General features: G+C 39.2%; 1 protein-coding gene across 1 annotated transcript in view; it reads right to left on the bottom strand.

The window, feature by feature from the left end:
- Positions 1 to 25,504, bottom strand: part of csmd3b (CUB and Sushi multiple domains 3b) — a 383,486-nt gene that overhangs the window by 256,070 nt on the left and 101,912 nt on the right. The window contains exon 3 of the mRNA XM_039820294.1: positions 16 to 128. Within this exon, the coding sequence (XP_039676228.1) occupies positions 16 to 128 (113 nt within the window). The remainder of the gene's footprint in view (positions 1 to 15; positions 129 to 25,504) is intronic.

Consider the following 25,504-nt stretch of genomic DNA (forward strand, 5'->3'; position numbering starts at 1 on the left):
CAGACGGTGTCTGACCTTCATAGTTGAGTTTGAAGCCATGTGCAGAGACCGCAAAGTCACTGGTCAACCTCAAAGAGAAGACATTTCCTGTACTGGTGACAGGGGGAGGAACCTGGAAGCCTGTTAGCCTGTAGAAAACCAGAGAAAAATGTGTTGAGATTATGAGCAAATTACCAGACACATTAAATATTCAGGAAAAAGAATAACCCCTCTATGTGGCCGGGTTGGCTCAGTGGGTAGAGCAGGCGCACATATATTTAGAGGTTTATGTCTCGACACAGAGGTCCAGGGTTCGACTCAGACCTGTGACGATTTCCTGCATGTCTTCCCCTTCTCTCTCCCGTCCTGTCCATTAAAGGCAGAAAAAGCCCAAAAAAATAATCTTAAAAAAAAAAAGAATAACCCCTCTATTGTTGACAACACACAAGGCCTCACAGTGGGTCAACCTATAGCAACAAAGAGATTAGCATACTGATGTGTTAAAAACACACATTCATATACAAAATGAAGTGCATTTTGTGCCTAGAAGATATTTGTGATAATCATGACTACCCTGTGGTCATTTATTTTAAACTCTATCCCTGGTCTAGTAACTCATACAATTCCATCCATTCCTTATAGGTTTTTATTAGGCTACTGAAAACTGATATGGGTTCTGTTTTTTAACCTTTGTGTTGTCTTCCCGTCGACTATGCAACCTTTTGTTTTTATTGTCGCTTTTCACTATGTTTTTGTCACTTTTTTCAAAATTTTTGTGTCACTTTTTCCGATGTTTGAATTTTTGCTGCGATTCTTTTGACGTTTTTGTTTTCGACATTCTTTTATACATTTTTTTCTCCATATGCTATAAAATTGAATAAATCCCCCAAATTCAATAAAAGTAGTGAACTGATCATTTATTTTACTTGTGAAGAGCATTTTATGGAATCATCCACGTTATTTATTTTGACAATTTGGTTGAAAGAAACCCAAATTCTGATGAAATTCTGAAAATGGGTCCCATTTGGCCCGAGGATGACAGGAGGGTTATAGAAACTCCTTATAAACTACAACAGCTGTGTGCCAGGTGAGACATACGTCATGATACTTTGCCAGTTTGATTACACTCCTATCTCTGATGTTTGCTCATACCACTGCCTGGCACAGAGTCTTTGCAGCAGAACACAAGCAACTCTTCATTATTTGAAAATAGAAAGGGCTGCACTAAAGCCCACGACTTGATAAGGGTTTTTAAATGAACCAAGCCACAAGATGAAAGTGTACCAACAGAAAAGTGAGCCTTGGTCAGCTGACCAGTAATATTGAAATGGGTTTGTGTAAAAAAGAAAGAAAAAAACAAAAACATATCTGTACTCCACATGTTTGAGTGTGTCTTTCAATGCTTACACACAGCTGTGCAGGTGTGCCTTCAGCTTTTCGATTCCTTGAATTTAATGAGGAAGAAGAGAAAAGGAGGAATGGAAGGCCAGCTTTTTTCCCTGGTATGGACAAGAGCCAAACCTTTCTTCCACTGCAACACACTTTTTTCTTGTCCTGCAGCTACCATTCTTTCTTTTATTTCGCCCCCACCCTTCCTTCCTTCCATTTCCTCCCTCTCTTTCATCTATCCTTCTCTTCCTCTTCCCTTAATCCACTTGCACAAGCCTTTCCTCTAGCAGTAAGTTGCCTAACTTCTTTTTCTTCCCTCTTTACTTTAACCGCCCATACACACTTCCTCCCAACTTTCTTTGTCTTCCTCTCTGCTCTTCACTCTGTGACATTTACCCACCTAAATCTCTCTTCTTCCTCTCTCCACCTTTTTTAACTTCCTCATCACTCTGTCCTTTACTTTTCACCGATGTCCTCTAATTTCTACTTTCTGTATTTGATCTTTTTCTTTTCCCTTTCCTATATCACCTCTCTTTTCTACCTACGTTTACTTTCATCCCTCTTCTTTACCCTACACAGACCTTCTCGGTCTGGCATCGGTCTATCTTTATCTATTCTCTCCCCTCCATCCCAGAGTGCAATTTGTGATACTTTTAAATGTGGGGATATATTCAGAACTGTGTTCTTCTTCCCCACTCATTGTGCTGCCTGCCTTATCTTTCATAATATAAACAAAAAAAAAAATACTTGACATAGCAGAAAAATGTAACGTTCTCCTAGCAGTAGTTGTTCCTGGGAGTTGCTGAAGTAGAGATGCCCCGATCATGTTTTTTGCCACCGATACCGATTGTCAATGAGCCATATCAGCTGTTAACAATCCGCGGGCAATCAATCGGGGCATCCCTAGTTGAAAGTAATCTCTTACTCACCAATGTGATTGTGGCAAGAAATATTACGTCTGTCTGTGACATCTACATTTCACAAACAAGGAAACCTCAACATTTTAGCATAACATGCGTCTCCAGTTATGATAGTGTTGCAGTGACTTATTTTAATTCTATTCAGCCCCATCCTTGCACTCATCTTTCTTTCCATCTCCATGTTTTAATTTATTAAACAACCACAACCAACTGTCCTTAAGAACCTGCCCTCTCTCAAACCTTCTTTCATCCCCTTCTTCTGCCTCCTACCTTGCTTTTATCCTCCATTATGGGCCTACTTTATATATTCTTCTCTCATTTCTCCATCCTATATTTCTTTCATTCTCTCACCTCCTCCTTTTCATTTTGTATTCATTTTCTCCCCATCCTGAACTCTCTTTACAACTTTTTATTTCTCCATTTCTCATCTCCTGTTCCCATTTTCCCATCCCTCCTCCCATTTTTCTGCAGTAGTTAACTTGAATTTGTTCCTCTTCTGTACATGCACTTTTCTCTAATCATTCTGTCCACCTTCCAGCTCATCTAAACTGTGCTTCACCCTTATAACATGCTTCTATCTCTCCTGTCAATTTGCTTTGCCTTGTTTTCAGTTTCCCGTCTCTTTTAGTTGGCCCTTCCTCGCATCTTGATTCCCGCTTCCAAGCAAATGTACTCCTTTTCTATTTCTTCGATCTCTCTCATCTAGTCCAATACCACTCAAAGCACAAATGGTGGCTACTTCCTTAAAAGCACCCAACCATCTCTTTAATCTCTTCTTCTGTTGCTAATCTATATCTTCTCTGTATTTCTCTGTCACAGCTGCCTTCCTATTTTTGGTCACCCTCCTCTCTTCTCCACTCTATCTTCCACTCGCTCTTTATGCTTAACAATTTGCTTTCCTTTCTATTATTTCACTACCCTTCTTGGCTTCCTTTCCCCTTCCCATCTTTTATCTGCCCTTACAATGTTTCCTATGTGAAGACATACAGTAAGCACATTAGCCATGATGTGCGTGTAACAAAGCACAGGGTGTCACGATGCTTAACCTCGTCAGCAAATGAGCTCTGCACGTTCACATGCAAACCTTTCAGCTGTGCTACTGTAAACACTATAGCACCAAGACATAATGCTTTAGATGCATAGCAATATATGCAATTTCTGCAATCTGGCAATCCCAAAAGCAGAGTCAAATGTAAACACTTGTAAAGAAAGAGGTAGTAAAGCAGTAGTATGAATAGAAATATTAGTGTAGAACCATTCCCATACAGCATCTTGGTGACATACAAACTAATTTAACATAGTGGCACACAGTGTATGTGTTTTGAGATGTATGAGGTAAAACCAAAATTATTTTACAGAAATGGAAAGAGAGATGGAACACAGGGTGTCTGACATTCAAGGTCTATTCTTGTGGGACTGTGTGTGCGCGCTTGCTAATTTAACATAGTGGCACAGTGTACAGTCCAAAGGTGTTCTCTCTTTAGTTGGACCAAACAACCACTTTTACAGTAAACTGTAGTAGTATATGTAATAGTTAATGTAATGTTAGTAGTATAACTACTATTGTCAGAGGCGGCAATGCTTCACACATACACACCCTGTGTACTCTATTTCCTGTGTAAGAATTTATCTCTGGATTTGTGTTTTGAGATTTATGAGGTAAAACCAAAATAATTTTACAGAAACGGAAAGAGAGATGGAACAGAGGGGGTCTGACATTCAAGGTCTATTCCTGTGGGACTGTGTGTGCGCTTGTGTATGCATGCATGCGTGTGTATGCATGCGTGTGTGTGTGTGTGTGTGTGTGTGTGTGTGGTGTATAGAGTGAAATCACATTATCAAGTCAATGAAGAACTAGCTAATATCAGCAGAGTGCTTTCTCTGCTCTCACACACACACACACACACACACACACACAAACACAGATAGAGACACACCATTCTCTTCATTTTCTCCAAAAAAGCAACCATGCAGTCTGCCTAATGCGATTGTCAGACCACCCCCCCTCCCTGTTTCTCTTTCTGTTTTTCTCTCCTTCCCTTGTATCTGATGGTCTCTTTATTGCCGAGAGGGAAAAGAGATTTTTCATTGTTATTACTGCCATGAAAGAAGAGAATGGGTTGAAAAAGATAAACTGTATAAAAAAAGAAAAGAAAGAAGGATGGAAAAAATAAGACAAGTGGCGCACAGTTGAGGTTTTGTGTCACGCTGAAAAATAGTGGCTTGCATCTAATCATATCTGATGTGAACTGCATAGTTTAATCACATCAACGAGTCATCTTATACGGGCCTACAGAGCATGCACTCTTATGCTCGGGCTACATATTTATGGGAGCGTTGTAAGTTTTCTGCCTGGAGTTGAAATTAACCAGTTTCATGTATAATTATGTTCATGTAGATTACAGTTTAATTCACTTTACTGACAGCAACTATACTCTGGTATAATCACATTGTCCTACCTTTTTTATAATAAAATATATAGTAATACTATCTTAATCCATAGAAGGGGGACCAACAGAAATAGTCTTTAGAAAGTTTCGGCTGGTTGGGCTGGTTTGGGTAGGGTACGCTTGCAGCACCTTAACCTAAACACAAATAGATATTATTTAAATCTACAATCAGCTTTTATTCACTGTAAAGATCAGCCAAAATGTCCTCACAAACAAAGTTCTTACTATTAGACAACTGAGGCAAGTAAGTAACAAAGAATAGTTATCAACAGCGAGTCAAATGTATTTCAATGGCACAGATTGCAACAATCAATAACACAATAGTCAAATACAGGGCTATAGAAACCGAGTGACAGACATTTAAATCAGATCTTAGGTAGATCAGGCTGCTCTGCAATACTGCTGGTGTAATCTCACATACTGTATAAAGTACCTTAAAACACATTTATGTGTTACAGAGATATTTATTGTTGAGCGACTTGATCTCAGTTGATGTCTCCTCAAGGCCAAAGTACGCGTTAAATGGAAAACAGAATTGGGTTCCAATTCACATTTTTGTCTCATCAGAATGAATAAGGACAGGAGCTCAGTATTAGGGCTGTTTATTTTCCCTCAGCTAGTGTCAGTATGTGTATCTACCAGTCCCTAACCCCCAAAGTAGCAGTACAGAGAGACCACTGGGCATGTTTGTCTCTGACCTAGAGGAAGTGTGTACATCTTTGGCTGTGTGAACTTGTATTTTAGTTTGTTGGTGTGTAATTTATTGAGTTGATACTGACCCAAGACCTGACCCCACAAACCAAAATGCTCTGAAACTCCTCATGTTACTCCATCCATCTTTTCTTTTCCTCCCTCCTGACTATTTCCGTTGGGAGAACAGTAACTGTGCCAATTTACTGGCCATTTACTTCCTTTCCAGTCGTCTCTTTTCCCCATGAGGCAGCTTTCTACATGTACGCCAATAAAACCCACTGCCTCCCTTTATACTTTCTCTGCTTGTATTCTCACTCAGAGCAAACATAAATCAGTGTGTATAATGTCCTTGTGTCTTAAATCTGTCTTTGGACTTTTTAATTTTTTTTAATGATACTACTTGGGTTAGAGGCTCTATTCTTGTGCCTTTTTACCATGAATATAGTGTATTAGAGACACAAAATAGTTATTTTAGCAGAGACATGACAAATCAAAAATAATACCTCAAATAAATGACAAAACTGGGAAGAAATTTACATAGCTCATGGCTGAACCTTAACATAGCAAACACGCACTGCAGATAGAGGAGGAGAAATAGACAAAGTGAAGTGTATGAGGGGGTAGCATTCTTTGCTCTGTGTTTGGAGGTAATTATATTAATAACTATGACTCAAAATAATGAGTCATTACACAATTTCACTTTATTAATGCCTGCAGAAATTAGATCTGCAAATAAATTTAGAAGGAATTACGAGAAATCGTGTTTTAATACACTTACTCGTACCCTATGCCATATGACAAATATGTACTTCATTGTTTCTTTATTGCATATAGCAGTGGTTCTCAAACTTTTTCGGTCATTCCCCACTTTGGACAAGGGGGAATTTTCAAGCCCCACCTGCCCCCATCGCCCCAACGCAATGCTAATGAAATACGCAACAAGCTTAAAATGTTCCAATTTATTGAAGTAACAAGTTGTATCGAAATGTAACTAACTATCTACATCAAATAACAGCAAGTTCAAAAATAAAGAAAATAAAAGTGCAGCTGTGTCAAAATTTGTATCAAGTTCAAAAATAGAAAAGAAATAAAAGTGCCACTTTGCAATCTGTTAAAAAAAGGAACAGAAATCCATTTGGCAAGAAAGGTCTATTCTCCCTGTATTAGTGGCTGCAATGAGCCTGTTTTGCATTGCACAATTTCGGGGTGACGGTTGTAATAAGTTGTAAGGACGGTTTGCCCTCACCGCAGCGCTGCATTTATAGTCACACACACACACACACACACACACACACGTGCAGTCACTCTCTAGTCTAGTGGAGGCGGGTATGGCTGCAGCCTGGAGCGTCCTAAGCTGTCCTGTATCATGCCTAGGCTTATCCAACGGTAAATTCAGAGGGTCAAAAATACGAAATCGAATTATTTTCCAGATTGAGTCACGGGTAAATCCATGGGCGTCAGTTTGGTTTGAAATGTGCTGGGTACAATGACGCATTCATTATTTTTTTCTTCTCTTTCGCACAGGTCATGTTTGAAAGACGCTGTCCTGTAGCTTACTAATGAATAAAAACGTGGTTTAATGTACGTAAACAATGATCAGTGATTACCAAATTTCTCTCTCATATTGCTCCTCATAACCACTGAAAACTTTAAGAAAATCGAACCCAAAGTCCAATTATTATGGACGTTATCTGACATCTGAGGCGTTTCTTCATTTTCAGCATGGCAGTGGAGCGGCTGTAGGTTGACTCCCAACGGTTCTCATGGGCTTTATAATGTGGTTTAATGTACCAAAACAACGATCAATCAGCACATTTCTGGTTAGATTTTTTTGACAGTTTTCAGTGGTTATGTAGCCTGGATGCCAGCCGAACTTAGCCCCGCCCACAAAATTCGAGGTTGGGAAGTTCGGTCTGGACTCGCTCCGTTGAGAAGCATTGCCCAAACAGGATCAGATTGTCGGACAGATGATCAACAGTAACAGAATCAATCACGTCACCAAAGAACGCTTGGGTTGGATGTGTTTACATCAGGTGGCTGCCGCTGGAGAACTGAGATGTGTAGATTCCTCCATCGCGTCTGTTACAGACGATATCGACAGCGCATTCATTTTAAAATCCTCATCGGAGGAGCTCAACAACTGCCCGAAAGCATGGTGGCGTTATATGGTGGAGAGAGATAGAGAGAGACTGGAGAGAGAAAGCGTTATATGGTGGAGAGAGATAGAGAGAGACTGAAGAGAGAGAGCGTTATATGGTGGAGAGAGATAGAGAGAGACTGAAGAGAGAGAGCGTTATATGGTAGAGAGACATAGAGAGAGACTGAAGAGAGAGAGCGTTATATGGTGGAGAGACATAGAGAGGGACTGGAGAGGGGCCCAGCGGCGCTAGAACAAAGCCGTGAATCAGAGAAATAAAACGTGTTTTCGCCGATTCATCTGTAGAAACGCAAACTGTAGCAAGCATGTCACTATCACTAACGTTATCCACATTTATATTTACACGCAACATATATCCAGCTTCTAAAAGTCGGACGTTAGAACGAATGCATTGTGCAAAAAAAAAAAAAGGAAAATTTCCTCCCGTTTGGCGCGCCCCACCTGTCACGTCTCTATTCCCCACCAGTGGGGCGCGCCCCACACTTTGAGAACTGCTGGCATATAGAGTCCATCACATTATTGTATTGAGATCATTTTCATCTTGTTTTTGGTCAAACTGTGTAGCATTATTAATTACACAAAATGAATTAAGTAACTAAACTGTTGTTGTAGTTAACCTGAAATGTTTCTTGCTGGTTACCTGCTTTACTGAAACATATTACACCTGTGACGACATGCTTAAAGGGGTGGTTCAGAATTTTGGACATAGGAGCTCATTTCCAAGTTAGCCAGTGTGTTATTTATCATTGGAGACAGTTTTCAACACTTTTCATCCAGTCCTTCCAGTTGCAGAGTTCGCTGGTGCTAGAGTAGCGGAGTCAACAGTATCTGCTAGCCTGCCATTAAAAGCAGTCTTACACACTCCACAGTACACCCGAGGCAAATCAATTATAACGCCAGACTATTGATGTAAATGTCTGTTGATAGAATAATGTTAGAATTAAAACTACCCTTGCATCTCAATGATCGCGTTACATTTTGAGAGACTAGTTTCTCAGCAGCGGCGGAATTTTACTTTGCTCCGGTTAGTAGTACTGCGCCAAAAAGTAAACAGAGAAGTGCACTCCAGTCGGGAAACCTAGTAGTAGCTGCTGGCTTGGACATCGAGACACCGGCGGAGACCCTACTCAAGTGGCAAATGTGTAGTGATCATTTTAGACCAGACGACTTTGAAAAACCCTGCAATCTAAAGGACCACAAGTCACTGACAACGAATGCGGTTCCATCCGTCTTTCTAGATGCACCAACAGCTACTGATGAACAGGTAATAACTTTTGGTAGGCTACTCTAGCTAATAAAGCTAGCCCCTTTCATAATGTTAGCCTAGCTGCTACTTATAGATTGAGACTGACAACGTTAGAGAGAGATAACGTTACTGTTCAATGCATTGTGGAGAGTGACAACGTTAGCTAGATACCTGGCTGGGCTAACCGCTAACTTTAGATAATTGCTGACAGAAACGTCATGTAAGCTCGGACAGTTTACATGCAAATTGCTAGCGCGTGTGCTTTCATGTACTGGTAACGTTATGTGAGTTATAGCTTGGCAGAGTGGAATTAGTTGGAGCTCACAGCGGCAGGTAAATAAACTTGCGTGATTGTCATGTAAACCGGCTTTCTCTGTAGCCTAGGTAATATCACTCCACCGCTTCTGTAGGCTATGCTACCAACTACAGGGAACAAAGTATTGCAATGCGATGCAATGGTAGTTTTAATTCTAACATTATTCTATCAACAGAAATTTACATCAATAGTCTGGCGTTATAATTGATTTGCCGCGGGTGTACTGTGGAGTGTGTAAGACTGCTTTCAATGGCAGGCTAGCAGATACTGTTGACTCCGCTAGCCTAGCACCAGCGAACTCTGCAACTGGAAGGACTGTTTGAAAAGTGTTGAAAACTTGTCTCCGTTTAGAACTTGGAAATGAGGTCCTATGTCCAAAATTCTGAACCACCCCTTTAAAGTGCTCATATTATGCCCCTTTTCACTAGATAAGTGACTTTAACTTTAACTTCTTCTAAATGATTCCAACCTGTCATATCTGATCCATTTAACAGCCATGCAGACTGTGTTTAATCAACCCATATGATGCAGGAGTATGAGAGATAAGAGAATGAAGTGCATCCGTCAAATCAGACATTTTTACATGGCCATCACCACAACTAACGAAACAAGTTTAGACTGAGAACATGGATCTAAGCTTAAACTTGGAAATTGTATTACACTTAAATTAATAAAAGTGAAGGTAATCAAAATTTACTCAAGCACTTTAGGAAGATAAACTGTGATTATCTTTGTCACTAAAATATATTTTGTCGATTAATTTAATTTGGAACATTGTAAAGGAAGGAGTCACGTGTCATAGCTCCTGCACTCGTGTTGTATCACTGACAGTAAACCTTCTCCGTGTATTCAAAGGGACTTTTTCAGGTAATAACTATAAAGGATCAAAGAGTAAATAAAAAAAGAAATGATACAAATGTATCTATTCTTTTAATACATTAAACCTACAAAATATTGGTTACATGTTGCTTAGTATTAGTTAAATATTCAAAGTGGCATGAAAAGAGCATTGTCCTCTTTAGTGAAAAAACAATTTGCCATCTCTCCTTGCCTCCTTATTTTCTCCTCCTACCCTCTCTTCCACTTCATGTCAGTAGATTTATTTCCTCTACTCGTGTCCCAAGTTCAGGGTCTGTAGTGAATGATTGATTAACAACGCTAGCCTGAGTGACACACACACACACACACACACACACACACACACACACACACACACAGTAATTTTTCAGTTTACAGTACATGTGGTCAATAGTCACTGGTGTGTCTTGTAAATCAGTCATTCCCTACCCACCCTGAACTGTGTGTGTATTTCAGTGTGCCTGTGTATCTGTATGTGTGTTCGTATGTGTGTAGAGAGGTCCTTGACCGTGGTGACATGCTATCCATTAAATTAGTCATACACACGTAAATTCACAAGATACAGATACACATAAACACACATGGCCCCTGGCTAGGTCACCCCTACACCCCACTCATTGACTGGCTCCATTCTTCACAGAGACAGAGAGAGAGGAAGTGAGTGAAAGACAGAAAGAGATGTTAGCTCTAAAATGTATGATAAGCTAAACAAAACACTTAATCCACCCAAAAGAGAGTGAGAGGGAATCATTGTGTGTAATTGATTCAATGCACCATATCATATCTGTTGAGGCAAAGTAAAACTAAATTATTTAACCATGACACTGAATCCCAGAACAAATATTTAGACTCAATGACCTCTTAAAACACATAAAAGATGAACACAGAGACATTGATTCAGAGTAAATGTCGTCATCCCTCATACACATATGCTTGAATGCACATGGACACACACTCTCAGCGAAACCAGACTGAGGGTCAGAATGGGAGAAAAATAATTTCCAACAGATAGCACTCAGTGCTGCTAGCATGGCTTTGTCTGTCAATCTGTATGCATGCTAACCAATGTGGATGTATGCCTGCGTATGTGTTCATAAAATCTAAAAACTGTGCAGTCTTTCCTTTCATCTTGCCATATATCAGCAGTGTGCACCAACCTGCTTACATGCATGTGCGTGTGTGTATGTGTGTCACTCTCTGTTGCTTATTGGCACCCAGCAGTGCAAACATCCATTCCTTCAGCACTGCTGTGATGCACAGCAACGATAAGGCCTTTTGTGATGCATTGTGGAGGAGGTGGGGGGTTCTCGTCCAAGAGCTTTGGAGGTGACAGGGGCCATCGCTGCTCTCTGTGCACCCCCGAGGAGAGACACTCTGACTGGGGTTGAATTGTGGATTAACCTCCCTGTCAACCCCAGAGGTTCCAAGACAAACATGCAGAGACTCGGAGTTAACTTCCGTATAAACCGACTTGCAGAAAGTCGCAAATTCACTGAAAGGAGGTTTTGCCAGCAGTGGAGTAGTATGAAGCATGGAGAGGTGTCTTTTGTGCACTATGCCCATTGCCTTGCTGCTAGAGAGAAATTGAGGATTGCTGGATTAAATTGCAACAAGAGAAAACTTAGTGTGGACGGTAGGCCAAAAGAGAGTTCTCAAACTAGTGTTTAGAGTGTGACACACTTTACGCTCATCTCCATCTTATCTTAAAACCACGATTTCACTTGACTTTCGATTTTAAGGTCACGATACAATTTTCGATTTATTTATTTTTCAACAAATGGCAGGAGGGTACTTCGCAACAACAGTTTGAGTTTCTCTGACATTTTTTTAGAGCCGCAGTTGAATGCACTATCAGTGTAACAAGGTGTAGCCTATCTTAAGGCACCATGAAGTCCAGTCGGAGCCCACATGCTAAACCTTCGCTTTTTGATTACATAACTCATTCACAGGGAAGGCAAACTGTTGCCACACCGGTGACTTCAGGGAAGCAGGATGATTTTCCAGTTCTGTCATCAGTCATCTCCGACTCCGGCAATGGTCATGGTTTCTGGAAAAGATAAGCTGCAGGCTACCGATAAGCTAGTGTTACCCTGTGTCTTTAGCTGCATGCTACCAGGTGGTAAGCTATGCTGTGTCTGTGTGTCTGCAGGTGTTGCAGCCATTAAAACTATTGCATTAATTTTTATATTGAAATTATTACCCTATTTGTCCATTTAACCATTCAGTTCCATTCCATTCTACTCTCATTTTATTTCAATGATTGTAACATTATCTTCTTTGTTATTGGCTTTCTGTCACTATTTTTTAAACTTTTCTAATAGAAATATTTATCTGGCATAATTTAAAGCTGTGCGTAGGGAGTATTTTTGGTTTGTTTACCAGTTGCCTTCATCGGTATCTACTAGACCTTGGTCCTATTTCATGCCTTCACTGCCCTTGTACTCTGCTCCTTCCTGTGTGGTCTCTGTGGTGCTTTGTTATTGTGAAATATCCTTTTCCCATCTAGTGGTTGTTGTTTTCTGTCATTTTATTTTTTGCTCCTTTTTAACTGTATATTTTTTAATCTTTTAGTATCGTTTCAATATATAATCTGTAAGATCTCCTCCTATGTGTGGTTTTGTCCTCATGCTGTTCTGTTGCTATATACACATATATATAACACATATATATACACATATATATATATATATATACATATACATATATATATATATACATATACATATATATATATACATACATATATATATATATATATATATATACAATATATATATAAAAATTATAATTTCACAGATATATGTAGCAAATATGCTTGAAGAATATATTACTCTTTAGAGGTGGGAACCAAATCGATATATACACACACACACACACACACACACACACACACACACACACACACATATATATATATTTATATATATACATACATACACACACACATACATATATATATAAAAATTATAATTTCACAGATATATGTAGCAAATATGCTTGAAGAATATATTATTAATATATTATGGACTTGTCAGACTGACTGACTGGTGATGTGAATTATTTTTAGAAAACAATTTTTAACCCTCATGCCCTCTTCGGTCATTTTTGTACATTTTTCTCAAGTTTTTTTTTTTCATTTCGTGATCATTTTTGCTGTGTTACTTCTTATGGCATGAAATTTTGTAGGAATCCTTCTTTTCAGTCAAATTTTTTAAATCCAGTGTTTTTTACTCTTACATGTCTTTTTATACTTAAATTATTCATTTTGTACCCTCTGGACACCTTCGGGGCAAAATGTCCACGTACACAAAACTGTTATTAAATCATCATATATCAATATTTTTTTTGCTTTTTTTCATTGAATCACTTAAACAACTTCTTACCTAATCAAAACCACCAAACATTCAATCATTTTCAGGTTTTTAACCCTTTAAATGCCAGTTTATGTATTTGAAGTATGTCATTTTTATAAAAAAAAAACACAAAAATGATTTTTTTCCCATATAATGAATAATATGTAGATGGGGCTTTGGTGGTGATTAGAGGCTTGGATATGTCAAAGATAAGCAACAAAACTGATTTGATTGCATTAGTATTTTTATGTAATTCCAGATACTCCCTCTGGACACCTTCGAGGCCAAAATGGCCCCATTGACTTCCATTATAACCACATGTTTTAATCTCACTGCCTTTACAGTATAAAACCATGCATTCTGTAATGTCAGCATTTCATTTGGAAGAAAACTAGTCATATTTGACATTTTTACAGTATTTCACCAGATTCAACCATTTTGCCCTTGTAGGCCGATGCATGAAATTATAGTTATATTATGGAGCTGTGTGTGTGTGTGTGTGTGTGTGTGTGTGTGTGCGGGCACTGCGGCGGCGGTGTATGTGTGTATGTGTGTGTGTGTGTATATGTGTGTGTGCGTCTCTGTGTGTGTGTGTGTGTGTGTGTGTGTGTGTGGTGATATGTATATTTGTGTGTGTCTGTGGGTGTGTGGGTGGGTGGGTGTGTGTGTGGGTTGTGTGTGTGTGTGTGTGTGTGTGTGTGTGTGTGTGTGCGTGTATGTATGCGTGTGTGTGTGTGTGTGTGTGTGCATGCATGTATGTATGCATGTCTGTGTGTGAGAGAGAGTTTGTGTAAATCTGTAAACAAACAATGATAATTTTAGTGGTGAAAAAGCGCACCTTACTTTAGCCAGTTATATTATGGAGCCGTGTGTGTGTGTGTGTGTGTGTGTGTGTGTTGTGTGTGTGTGTGTGTGTGTGTGTGTGTGCATGCATGCGTGTCTGTGTGTGAGAGAGAGTTTGTGTAAATCTGGGTGAAAAAAAGGGCTTCTTTTGAAGGATGCATTTCATGTGTCTTTGAAGACGTGCTTGAATAAAAACATTGTCTCCTGCATTTGTTGTAAACAAAACCAACTATTAGTGTGTTTATGCACCTGGCTCTAGAGAAGGAGAAAGACCTGGAGCAGAGAGAAGGAGCCTTTATCTTCCAGCCAACTGCAGGACTCATCTGAAGATGACACAAGTTTCTGGAGTCTGACAAAATGGTCACTGGTGTCCTCCAACTCTGTGAGTGCCTCTAACCCTTCCTCTGAAAGTGGAGAGGACACTGAAGATCCTGTCCATCCTAACATTGACTGGACAGTGAAGAATTGGCAAGTCTGGTCTCCATCTAATACTGAGACGCTGCGCAACATTCAAGCACCGACCGGCATGATGTCAGAGCCCACAAGATATGCCATATCAAGAATCCATGATGTGGCATCCTCTTTCCACCTTTTCTTCACTCCTGACTTGATCCAGCTGATTCAGGAAATGACAAACCTACACGGGAGGTGTTCAATCTCAGGATGGAGTGATGTGGATGCTCAAGAGATTTGAACATACATGGGACTTCACACTTGGCTGGGTGTGTACCGGTCCAAAGGGGAATCCACCCGAGCCTGTGGGATGTCCATAGTGGGAGACCAGTCTTCAGGGCCACCATGTCCCACAAACCATTTGAAATGATAAGCGCCAGTTTACAGCAAATGCAGGAGACAATGTTTTTATTCAAGCACGTCTTCAAAGACACATGAAATGCATCCTTCAAAAGATGGCTTTTTCAGCCCTAAAATGATCATTGCTTGCTTACAGGTTTACGCAAACTCTCACACACACACATACACATACACACACACACACACACACACACACACACACACACACACACACACACACACACACACACAAAAACACACACGCTCCATAATATAACTATAATTTCATGCATCGGCCTACAAGGGCAAAATGGTTGAATCTGGTGAAATACTGTAAAAATGTCAAATATGACTAGTTTTCTTCCAAATGAAATGCTGATATTACAGAATGCATGGTTTTATACTGTAAAGGCAGTGAGATCAAAACATGTGGTTATAATGGAAGTCAATGGGGCCATTTTTGCCTCGAAGGTGTGCAAAGGGAGTATCTGGAATTACATAAAAATACTAATGCAATCAAATCAGTTTTGTTGCTTATCTTTGACATATCCAAGCCTCTAATCCCCACCAAAGCCCCATTCCCCTATGATTTATTTTATGGAAAATAATTAATGTTTTGTTGGGTTTTTCATAAATAATTGTTACTTCAAAGATTTAAAACTGGCATTTAAAGGGTTAAAATCCAGAAAATTATTAAATTTTTGGTAGTTTTGAGCAATTTACAAGTTGTTTAAGTGATTTATGAAAAAAAAGCAGAAATAATATTGATATATGATGATTTAATATCAGTTTTTGGACATGTACATTTTTGCCCGAAGGTGTCCAAAGGGAGTATCTGGAACTATGTAAAAATACTAATGCAATCAAATTAATTTTTGTTGCTTATCTTTGACATATCCAAGCCTCTAATCACCACCAAAGCCCCATCTAGATATTATTCATTATATGGAAAAAAATCATTTTTGTGTTTTTGTAATAAAAATGAAATACTTCAAATACATAAACTGGCATTTAAAGGGTTAAAATCCTGAAAATGATTCAATGTTTGGTAGTTTTGATTAGGTTAGAAGTTGTTTAAGTGATTTATGAAAAAAAAGCAGAAAAAAATATTGATATATGATGATTTAATAACAGTTTTTGTGTGCGTGGACATTTTTGCCTCGAAGGTGTCGAGAGTAAGTTTTTTTAAGGAGGGCATGAGGGTTAAGAAATGGATCATGATTACGGAAGCGTATTGCATTCACCATAGAAAAAAAAATGTAGACACCTTATCTCGTAATTACGAGAAAATATCTCATAATTACGAGATCCTCATCTCGTAATTACGAGATCCTGATCTCGTAATAATGAGATAATTTTAAACACCTGGAAGGCGGCATATCTAGGGGACATTCTAAAACGCTTAACGTGAAAAAGCTTAACGTGGTTTAATGTACCTAAACAACGATCAATCATCACCAAAATCCTCTGCTATATTGCTCATCATAACCATAACACAAAAAATCTAACCCAAAGTCCAAATATTATGGACATTATCTGACACTAAGCATTGCTGCTCTATTAAGGGTAGCCTATTGTAAGGAAAAGACTTAACGTGAAAAAGCTTAACGTGGTTTAATGTACAAACAACGATCAATCATCATATAGGAGAGGATTTTGGTGATGGTGATGTGAATTATTTTTAGAAAACAATTTTTAAGAAATGGATCATGATTACGGAAGCGTATTGCATTCACCATAGAAAAAACTACTTTTTTTTTCTATGGTGAATGCAATACGCTTCCGTACATGATATATTATCTCTAGAAATGTTTTATTCGTCTCTTTTTTTTTTAAAAGAAGAAAATCAGCAATAGTCAAAACTATCAAATTGCAATACTTCTAGAATTGCAATAAATGAAAATCGTAATACAAATCGACTCGCCATCCATGTATCATGAAGGAATTGCATTGGGACAAAAGCATATCGTCCCAGCCCTATGGACTGTTTTCACAGCAGACATTTTGACTTGTCATAGTAGGAAAAGCACAGCTGAAATTGATAATCTTAACGATGGCTCAATTCCATCAAGTGTCCCAGTAAGCTGTTTCAGTGAGTCAGCATGCACAATACCAGGGCCTCTCCTAAGTGGAATGCAGCCATCATTAATGGTTTTGAACACACCTGTGCTTTTCCTACTATGACATGTCAACACGTCTGCTGTGAAAAAGGTCTATTACTCATGCAAAGGAATCTTTCACTTGTCACTTTCCTATACACTATGCCACACAATATACTTGGACTTGGCATTCCTCATGATACTCTCAATGGTAACAGTAAACAGTATCCACTGTTGAAAAAGGAGTTGTTGCTTCCAATATTAAATGATAAATGTTCTTTGTGAATCTCTCTCTCTCTCTCTCTCTCTCTCTCTCTCTCTCTCTCTCTCTCTCTGGCAGTTAGATAGATAGTGAGTGCTGCCCCCCTGAGCTAAAGCTTGTTTAGGCTGCTGGCTACCTCATCACTTACTATTAAGTCTGACACACATACATAGAAAGGGGCGAACAAACAAATGCATATACTGGAAGGGACTCACATTATTGTGGGATGCACACAAATGTTGTGTGTGCATGCAAGTGCACACACCTGTATTTGGTAGATAGGTAGAGACAGATTGCATGGGTCTGCTGGCATTTAAAGGGGAGGTGTCAGGGCTGACAGCACCTTAAAGGGACAGTCAATGGAGAGATATATGGATGAGGGAGACCAGAAGGAAAGAAAGGATGGGAAGAGACAGAGGGAGAAATATAATGACAGATACACACACACACACACACACACACACACACACACACACACACACACAGAACTGCAGAGGTTGAGACCAACATCAGGGCAGGTAAACATTCTATACCAATTTTTTTCCATTACATATTTCAAGACACGTTTACAATTGTTTACTACATTTGCCTAAGATTTATGATTTAATTGCTTACAAATGTATGATAATGCTTAATATGACAAGTGTTATGTGCTGGCAATATTCAATCTGAATAAGTGAACCACCCAACTACTTCTGCAAGAAATCACCTTCCGATAGCTATGTACTATAATATACTGTGTAGTAGATAGAACATTTTAATTATCCTAGGTCAGATCATTAAAGGAATATTTCACCGCTGGAAAGCTGAATATATCTTTAAATTGGGTCACTTATGTAGTAGAAATGTGAAAAAAAAATTGAAATTGGTGCCTTCTAGGCCGAGAAAAGCCAGAAAATGTGTTTTGGTCTTATATGGATGAAAAACACCAAATCCCAGAATGCACCTGCTTCGTTGCTTTGAGTCCACTCCCAAGCCCCGCCTACCGCTTGACAGACCGACAGAGGCATTCAACTCAACTCAAGCGTGTTTTATTGTCATTTCAACCATATACACGGAACAACGTTTCATCGTGACTCAAGTGGTGTTACACATTTAACATATATAAAAACGACATTATATAAAAACAGGCTACATTTAGTACACACACTTTATAGGCTCCGTAAAGTTCAGCTAACGCATACTAGCATTAGCGCTTGGTGGGCTGTAAACACCGAGCATAAACACAGCCGTGAATTAGTGTGTAGTGTAGAATGGTCGGCATTTAACAGTCACAAACTCCACCAGCAGTTAGCAGTTAAATGGATACAAATCACCACATTTCTGCGCCACTCGGTGTTAACACAGCCCACAGCAGTTAGCAGTAGCTAGTTGGATTTTATTTCTACACCAGTCCACCTCCACGGGCGGCGAGCGCAGCCTGGTAGCTGGATAGTCCGGTTCCGGTACACTGTTGTTCAGGCATGTTTCCACAACAACAAAAAACACAGCAGTCACTGAACTCACGTTCGGGTTTCGTTGAAGGAGGATGTAGTCCAGCTTGTTGTTTAATGAGCAGACACTTGCAAGCAGGATGGCTGAGACAGGTGGACAGCTAGCGTTAGCTTTCACACCCACGATGAGGATGTCCCCTAGCCGGGTAGCGGCATTGAGCGACACCGCTGGTCTCCGTGCAGGCGAAGCTCACGTAGTGTGCCGAGTATTGCGTCTGTAATACCGTTTCCTCCATATTCTCCGATCTGTACCGATGTATCCCGGTGGTACACACGTCCGGTAGTTTGAATGCAGATAATTGTTGTAAATGTTTTCTGCTGAAAACCGAGAGCCTGTTTAGCGAAGATTCAAGATGGCTGACAGTCGTTTTAATTCGGAATACCTCAGCCAGACTCGGCAGTCCAACCCCCTGTGGGCGTGTTGAAAACATACGGAAGTAGATCCTACTACTGGCTGTAGTCCTTTGCCTCTGGCCCAAAAATCTTCCGATGACGCAAAAATCGTCATTTTACGTCATCGGAAGATTTTTTCCAGGCCCCAAATGCAGAAATCTCTCGTCTCAGGGGGACATGAGGGAGGGAGGCACGGTCATTCAGAAATACTATCGGGTTTCTACTGATACAAAGCTGAATGCTAAATCGGTGAAGTATCCCTTTAAGATACCTTAGCGGTGCAGCCCTCTAGTTATCTGTACTTGTATTTCTGTTGCCAACGTTGAACCTTCTAACCATTTTTGTTCAGTGGCATGCCTTCCAGGCAAATTAATAAAGACAGTATTAAATATGTTTTCCTACCTTCAGACTACTTCTTTACCCCTCTAACAATAATGTAGTCATGTGCAATGGGATTAATTAAATCATGCTAGACTGAATTGAAAGTGAGCTCTAGCCTGTTGGGCAACTCCTGTAAAATGGCTTCTTTACAGTGAGACACTTGTTAGCTAGAAATTAAATTAATATTGCTAGGCTACATTTTGTTGTGTTATTAGATATCAGAGGTCAGCTAGTGGTCCCACTGTTTATCTATTTTTAATGTTTACTGCATTAAACAACCTTGTATTCCTTTGTGTAAGTGTCTATACTAAGGTGTATACCCTTGCCTGCGGTAATAACTACCTCTTTGACTTGTTTGAGGCAACAAACAACCACACAACACAAAGTGTCACGGAGCCAAACAGTAGACTCATGCGCACAAACACACAAACGTACACACAGAAGCAGCACAAAAATGTTGGCAAACACTCAGATGTACATGCATGCACTAAGTGAATGGTTGAATGTTAACATGGCTTGTTGCCTGAAGGCTTTTGGCCCATTTTCCGTGTTTATGTGAAATAACACAAATCCAAATTTCAAACAAAATCACAGGCACATAATCCACACCGTTGTGTTGCTATTGTTGTGTCTCTTAATAAAACAAAAAGTACCAAATTAAGATTGTGATAATCATCACAAAACAACATTTTTAAACTAAAATCAATCATATTTTCAGAAAATAAGAAAAAGATTTACACTTACAACAAGTTAAAATATAGTTTTAAAAATTTGCCAAAATTTGCATTATGAAACAAAAATTTGCCTTAAAGCAGTTATGAAAGTCGAGTCTTCCGAGTGGAAATGAAAGCGTAAAGAGCAGTTAGGGTTTTCATAAGCTGATACTAGAGCTCCGGAAATTGCATTGAGATCTACTTGATGTCAGGGTCTAAAAAATTACCAAGAATGCTACAAGGACACAAAAAATGGCCCACACCACGATTCAGTTAATGACTTAACAGCAGCTGGCAGTATGATGTTAAAAAAACCAGACAGACCATAGCTAAAGTTCCTTTATAAATAGTTCCCCCTTTTTTGAGCCTTTCAGTATATTTGCACAAAATGACTGTTCTGAAACTATTTGTGACAGATTAATTTCAGTCCACCAAAAGCTTCATTCAACATACAGTATATGGATATAGCATATAGAAGATGTGCAAGGAGTCTATCTTCTACAGTACCAGGGAATGCTTTGCAGTTTTTTCTCATCTTTGCCTGCACCACATCACCCAACCACAACCATTAAAGGTGCAGTAGGTAAGACTTAAATAATAATAAAACTAACTTTAAGTCATATTTGCTGAAACTGACCCTATGTTCCAGTAGAACTACACGAAGCAGGTAATTTAAAAAAAAACATTTCTGGTGGGCATGGATCTCGCCCTTACCCTCCGATCCAACAGGTCCCAGACATGCTGGGATTGAGATCTGGGCTCTTCGCTGGCCATGGCAGAACACTAACATTCCTGTCTTGCAGGAAATCGCGAACGGAACGAACGGTACGGCTGGTGGCATTATCACGCTGGAGGGTCATGTCTGGGTGATCCTGCAGGAAAGGTACCACATGAGGGAGGAGGATGTCTCCCCTGTAACGTTCAGCAACTTTTGATTTTGACCATCCTTTGTTCAGGGACACATGTCTGTGAAACGTTGTTCAGTTTAGTTCTTAGTAGTTGAATTTTTTTATGTTCATACAAATTTTTACGCATGTTAAGTTGGCTGAAAATAAAAGCAGTTGAAAGTGAGAGGACGTTTCTTTTTTTGCTGAGTATATATCAACACCCAACAAATACCGACCCCTCCTATCAGTGCTCCTTCAGAATGTGCCAAATTTACCGTCCCTCTCGCACCCACTGCCTTTCTCTTATACTGTACATCCATGGCCTCTCCCCTGTCCTGTGCACAAGCACAAACAAAATAGTGTGGCTTGGTCTGAGCCACTTTGTTTATTTCCCATTTACAGAGCCAGGACTGTGTATGAAGTCCAGGTTTTGTTTAGCGGACACACAGAATGGACAGCTGAGCGGACCGTGAGGAGATATTTGCTGAATTTGACAAAAAGTGTATTGAATTAGAATCGCAGACTCCACCTTTAAAGCACATATGCAATTAGAGAGCAAAGAAAGTATCCCTTGACATGCCCAGTTCTGTATCATAAATTAGAAGACTTAGCGATGGACTGACACTCCAGTCTCTGTCTGCAGAAAGCAGCACTAGAGTTAAATGGATGTCTCGAGTACATTTAAAACTTCACACTTAGGTTAATATATTGCCTCCCTGCTTCTTGCTAAACTCCCATTCACTACATGCTTTGATACCATACAGTAAACTTCTGGGCAGATGGGGTGTTTGTTAGTTTTAAATATTCGAATGGACTTTGTTCTACAATAATGTTTAGAGTTGTGAACCAGAAAATATAGCTTCTATCCATAAAATCACCCTCAGGTGCTTTCAACCGTAAAGTCCTGTTATTCATGGGCCTGGCTTTGGAGCAGTTTTCTATAATTACAAATATCATTAACATAGTGCTAAATAAAACACAGTAATATTTACAACATATACAAAGCTATGTATGTGTAAGTATAGGTATAAACTCTTGAACATACAACAATTGACTTAAGGCATTTGCATGTACTGTAGCACACTAAATAAATAAGACTTTATCCTCACAAAATGGTAAGTGAAATGGGTTTATGGCACAAAGCCAGTGAATTTTTTCAGTTCCTGTGCAGACCATGACATCAATAGCACTAGGCAGACCAGAGTCAGTGAATGTATTATGCTATTGTGTGAAAACAAATGACATTCTTCATTCAAAATCACTACTTAAAAAAACAATTCTAAAATGGCTTTAGCCTCTGATGGACATTATAATGCCTCTTAGTGTGTAAGTGTCTTGAGGTTGCCAGTGTATGTGTGTGTTTCCTACTGTGTTAGTTTTAGCCCCAGGGCTCAGGCCAAATTCTGTCATCTAGTTTTAATGTTTAATAACGCAAGGCTAGTACACAATACTGCATACTAATGACTTGGACACATACACACAATCGTGCACGCACACAAAACCACACAAAATACACCTATTAGCCTGTTGGAGCTTACAACATTTTAAGAGCTGGGAATAACAAATGGTCATTAAAGAGTAGAATGACATTTTACACACACACACACACACCAACTGTATATAATTCCCATGGTCCAGTGAGGATACACAGGCTATAATGGTCAAATGACAGACAGTGATTAATTGATACATCAACACTGTGTGTTCACGCATGTGCATGTGTGTTAAGGTCACTACATAGTCTTTTAATGGAATTCTTGTATTTCTGTCTTAAAGGATAATAGAGAGAGCAATAGAGCAGAGAGAAACACATTGTTCTCACTCTCCCCGTCTCTGGGCCTTTATGTCTCCTTATGTCGGTCCGTCTCTGCTCTATTCTCTGATTCTCCCACCGGACTAAAGATTGACAGTTACTAGACGCCATACATGGAGTCTTTAAACATGTCCATCTACATGTTTGTGTCCACACACAAGCAATTAACCAAATGCCTATATTAAATGTAATTTTACAAGGTAGTGAAATGTTTTATCAAAATGGCTTTACAGCAGTTGAGTATCACTAAACATATACACACACACAATATATATATATATATATATATATATATATAATCATATACTATGACATGTCAACATGTCTGCTGTGAAAAAGGTCTATTGTCTTAAACAAAGGCTTTAATGATATGATTTTTTTTAAATGTAACCCATACAGACTGAAACAGTAACATTGGTTAAATCTGCATTGGTGGTCTCACTGAATGGGTCAAAGTGCATCAGCCAACCTGTGCCCACACCGTCCTTCTGGGTTGAGCACAGGTTGGACACTGCCCAGCTTTAGTGAACAGGCGCCTTTATAAGTTATGTAGGCCTCAATATAATAACATTGACATTAGAATAATGATTTAATCGACTTCCTAAAGAAAGAGCTGAGAGTAAGAACAAAAAAGAGAGAAATATAAAGAGCAGGACAATATAATTGAGTGGGTGAGCATGACAGAACTGAAACTTAATTTTATTTCATACTTATTAAAGTAAAATAATTCTTTGCAATTCTGTGTTTTAAAAATGAGGTGTATAGAACTGCAATTGAGTCTGTGAATGTTGGCAACCTTTGACTGCTGTCACTGGTGAGTGGTTCAAACTCGGGTTGAACAAGCATTCAAAGTAAATCCATGTTATTTGTAAGTCTACTGTATGAAAGGGGTACATGAAGGCAACAGATCCCAGTGCTACCTGAATCCACACACATACGGTTTCTTTTTTCTGTTCTTAGCATATCTAAGCCAAACTGCAGTTTAGGCTGTCATGGATAACATTGTCTCCGTAAGCAATGATCAGCAGCGCTGTACAGTAATACAGGGTCACAGACAGCCAATTACCTGGATCTGCACTAAATCTGAGCCTCTAGGGAAGTTCAATAGTTTCCAAACTGTTAGGCATATCAGTCCAACGATGAAGTACACAGAATACAGACAGGATGGCACAAACTACTGCAACTCAAGATTCTACATTGACAGCCCGGCATACAGTGCATTATAGGCCAAAGAAAGATAAAATGAAATCAAATAGCATATCCAGGGCTTCAGTGTCACATACTTACTAATTAAATGAACTCAAAATTATTCATGTTTCCAGAGACACACAAATATGTCTGCTCCTTGATGTAGCCTAATGGTTACAAAGGTGATGAAATGTAGAGTCTGAGACAGCTATACACATGGAAAGGCAGTGTATATCTTGTTTAAAATACAGTATGTGAAAATTAACCCTTACTTAGTGGAATTTCTTTAGTATTATCAGACTCTCATTCCATTTACAGAAACTAACAGGTGATTATCACCTAATAGTATTTAATTTCTGTCTAAAGGAATGCTAGTAAGTAAAATTACCTTGAGTAAATTTTGCTTGGGTTTTTGGCTAGAAAAAAACTCTATATAGCAAGTGGCTGAATAGCCCTGGACAACAAAATAATACCTGGTTGCTAAATTATTAAAGTACACAAGAAATCAAGAATTCTTTGGTCCATACGACCTTTTTGCACTGTAATTATGTACAAGACAACGCAAATATGTATAAAGAAGAGACAGGATATTGCAGGCACACAAGCATAGACACACTAACACAAGAGCAGTTTAAATGAAGCAGAGCTGAACCAAGTGAGAACACCATCTGTAACATTTTGTCTAGAAGTGGAAGTGGAGAAAATGTGTGGGAAAACAGAAACAACGTACCCACGGTGTGAATGAGTCACTGATGCGGTGTCTTTCTGTTTGTTTTATGTGACATACTAAAGGGAACGATTCCTCTGGCATCCCACGTCAATGTAGAGTAACTAAAATGTAGAGACCTGAATGACTCACAATAGGTTGTCTTCATATAATGAGAGAAGCCCGTCTTATCCAGCCCACACAGTTCACTGCTAACCTCCAGAGGGCCAGTAGGTGGCTACGAGACTACAGCGACACATTGTTGTTTTAACATTTGCCACGCACCTATAAAAGGTGTGTTACAGAAATAACAAGGAGTGCTTATTTTTTTATCACTGACAGGCGTCAAGAGTACAAACACAGATTATCACATCAACCCGAGTAAGGGAAAATGGCGTTTCAAGAAGAAAAAACATCATATCCCCAAAGGCAATGTGTTTTTCAGAAAGTCCATTTGTGGCTCAGGTGAATCATCTGTTTGAGGATACTAACTCAAAGGAAACAGTGCTGCACAGATCAGCTGATGCCATTTTCGAGACAGAAACAACCAGAAACAATAACAGGGGATACAC

Source organism: Perca fluviatilis, chromosome 13 (assembly GCF_010015445.1).
Source record: "Perca fluviatilis chromosome 13, GENO_Pfluv_1.0, whole genome shotgun sequence".
Lineage (NCBI taxonomy): Eukaryota > Metazoa > Chordata > Actinopteri > Perciformes > Percidae > Perca > Perca fluviatilis.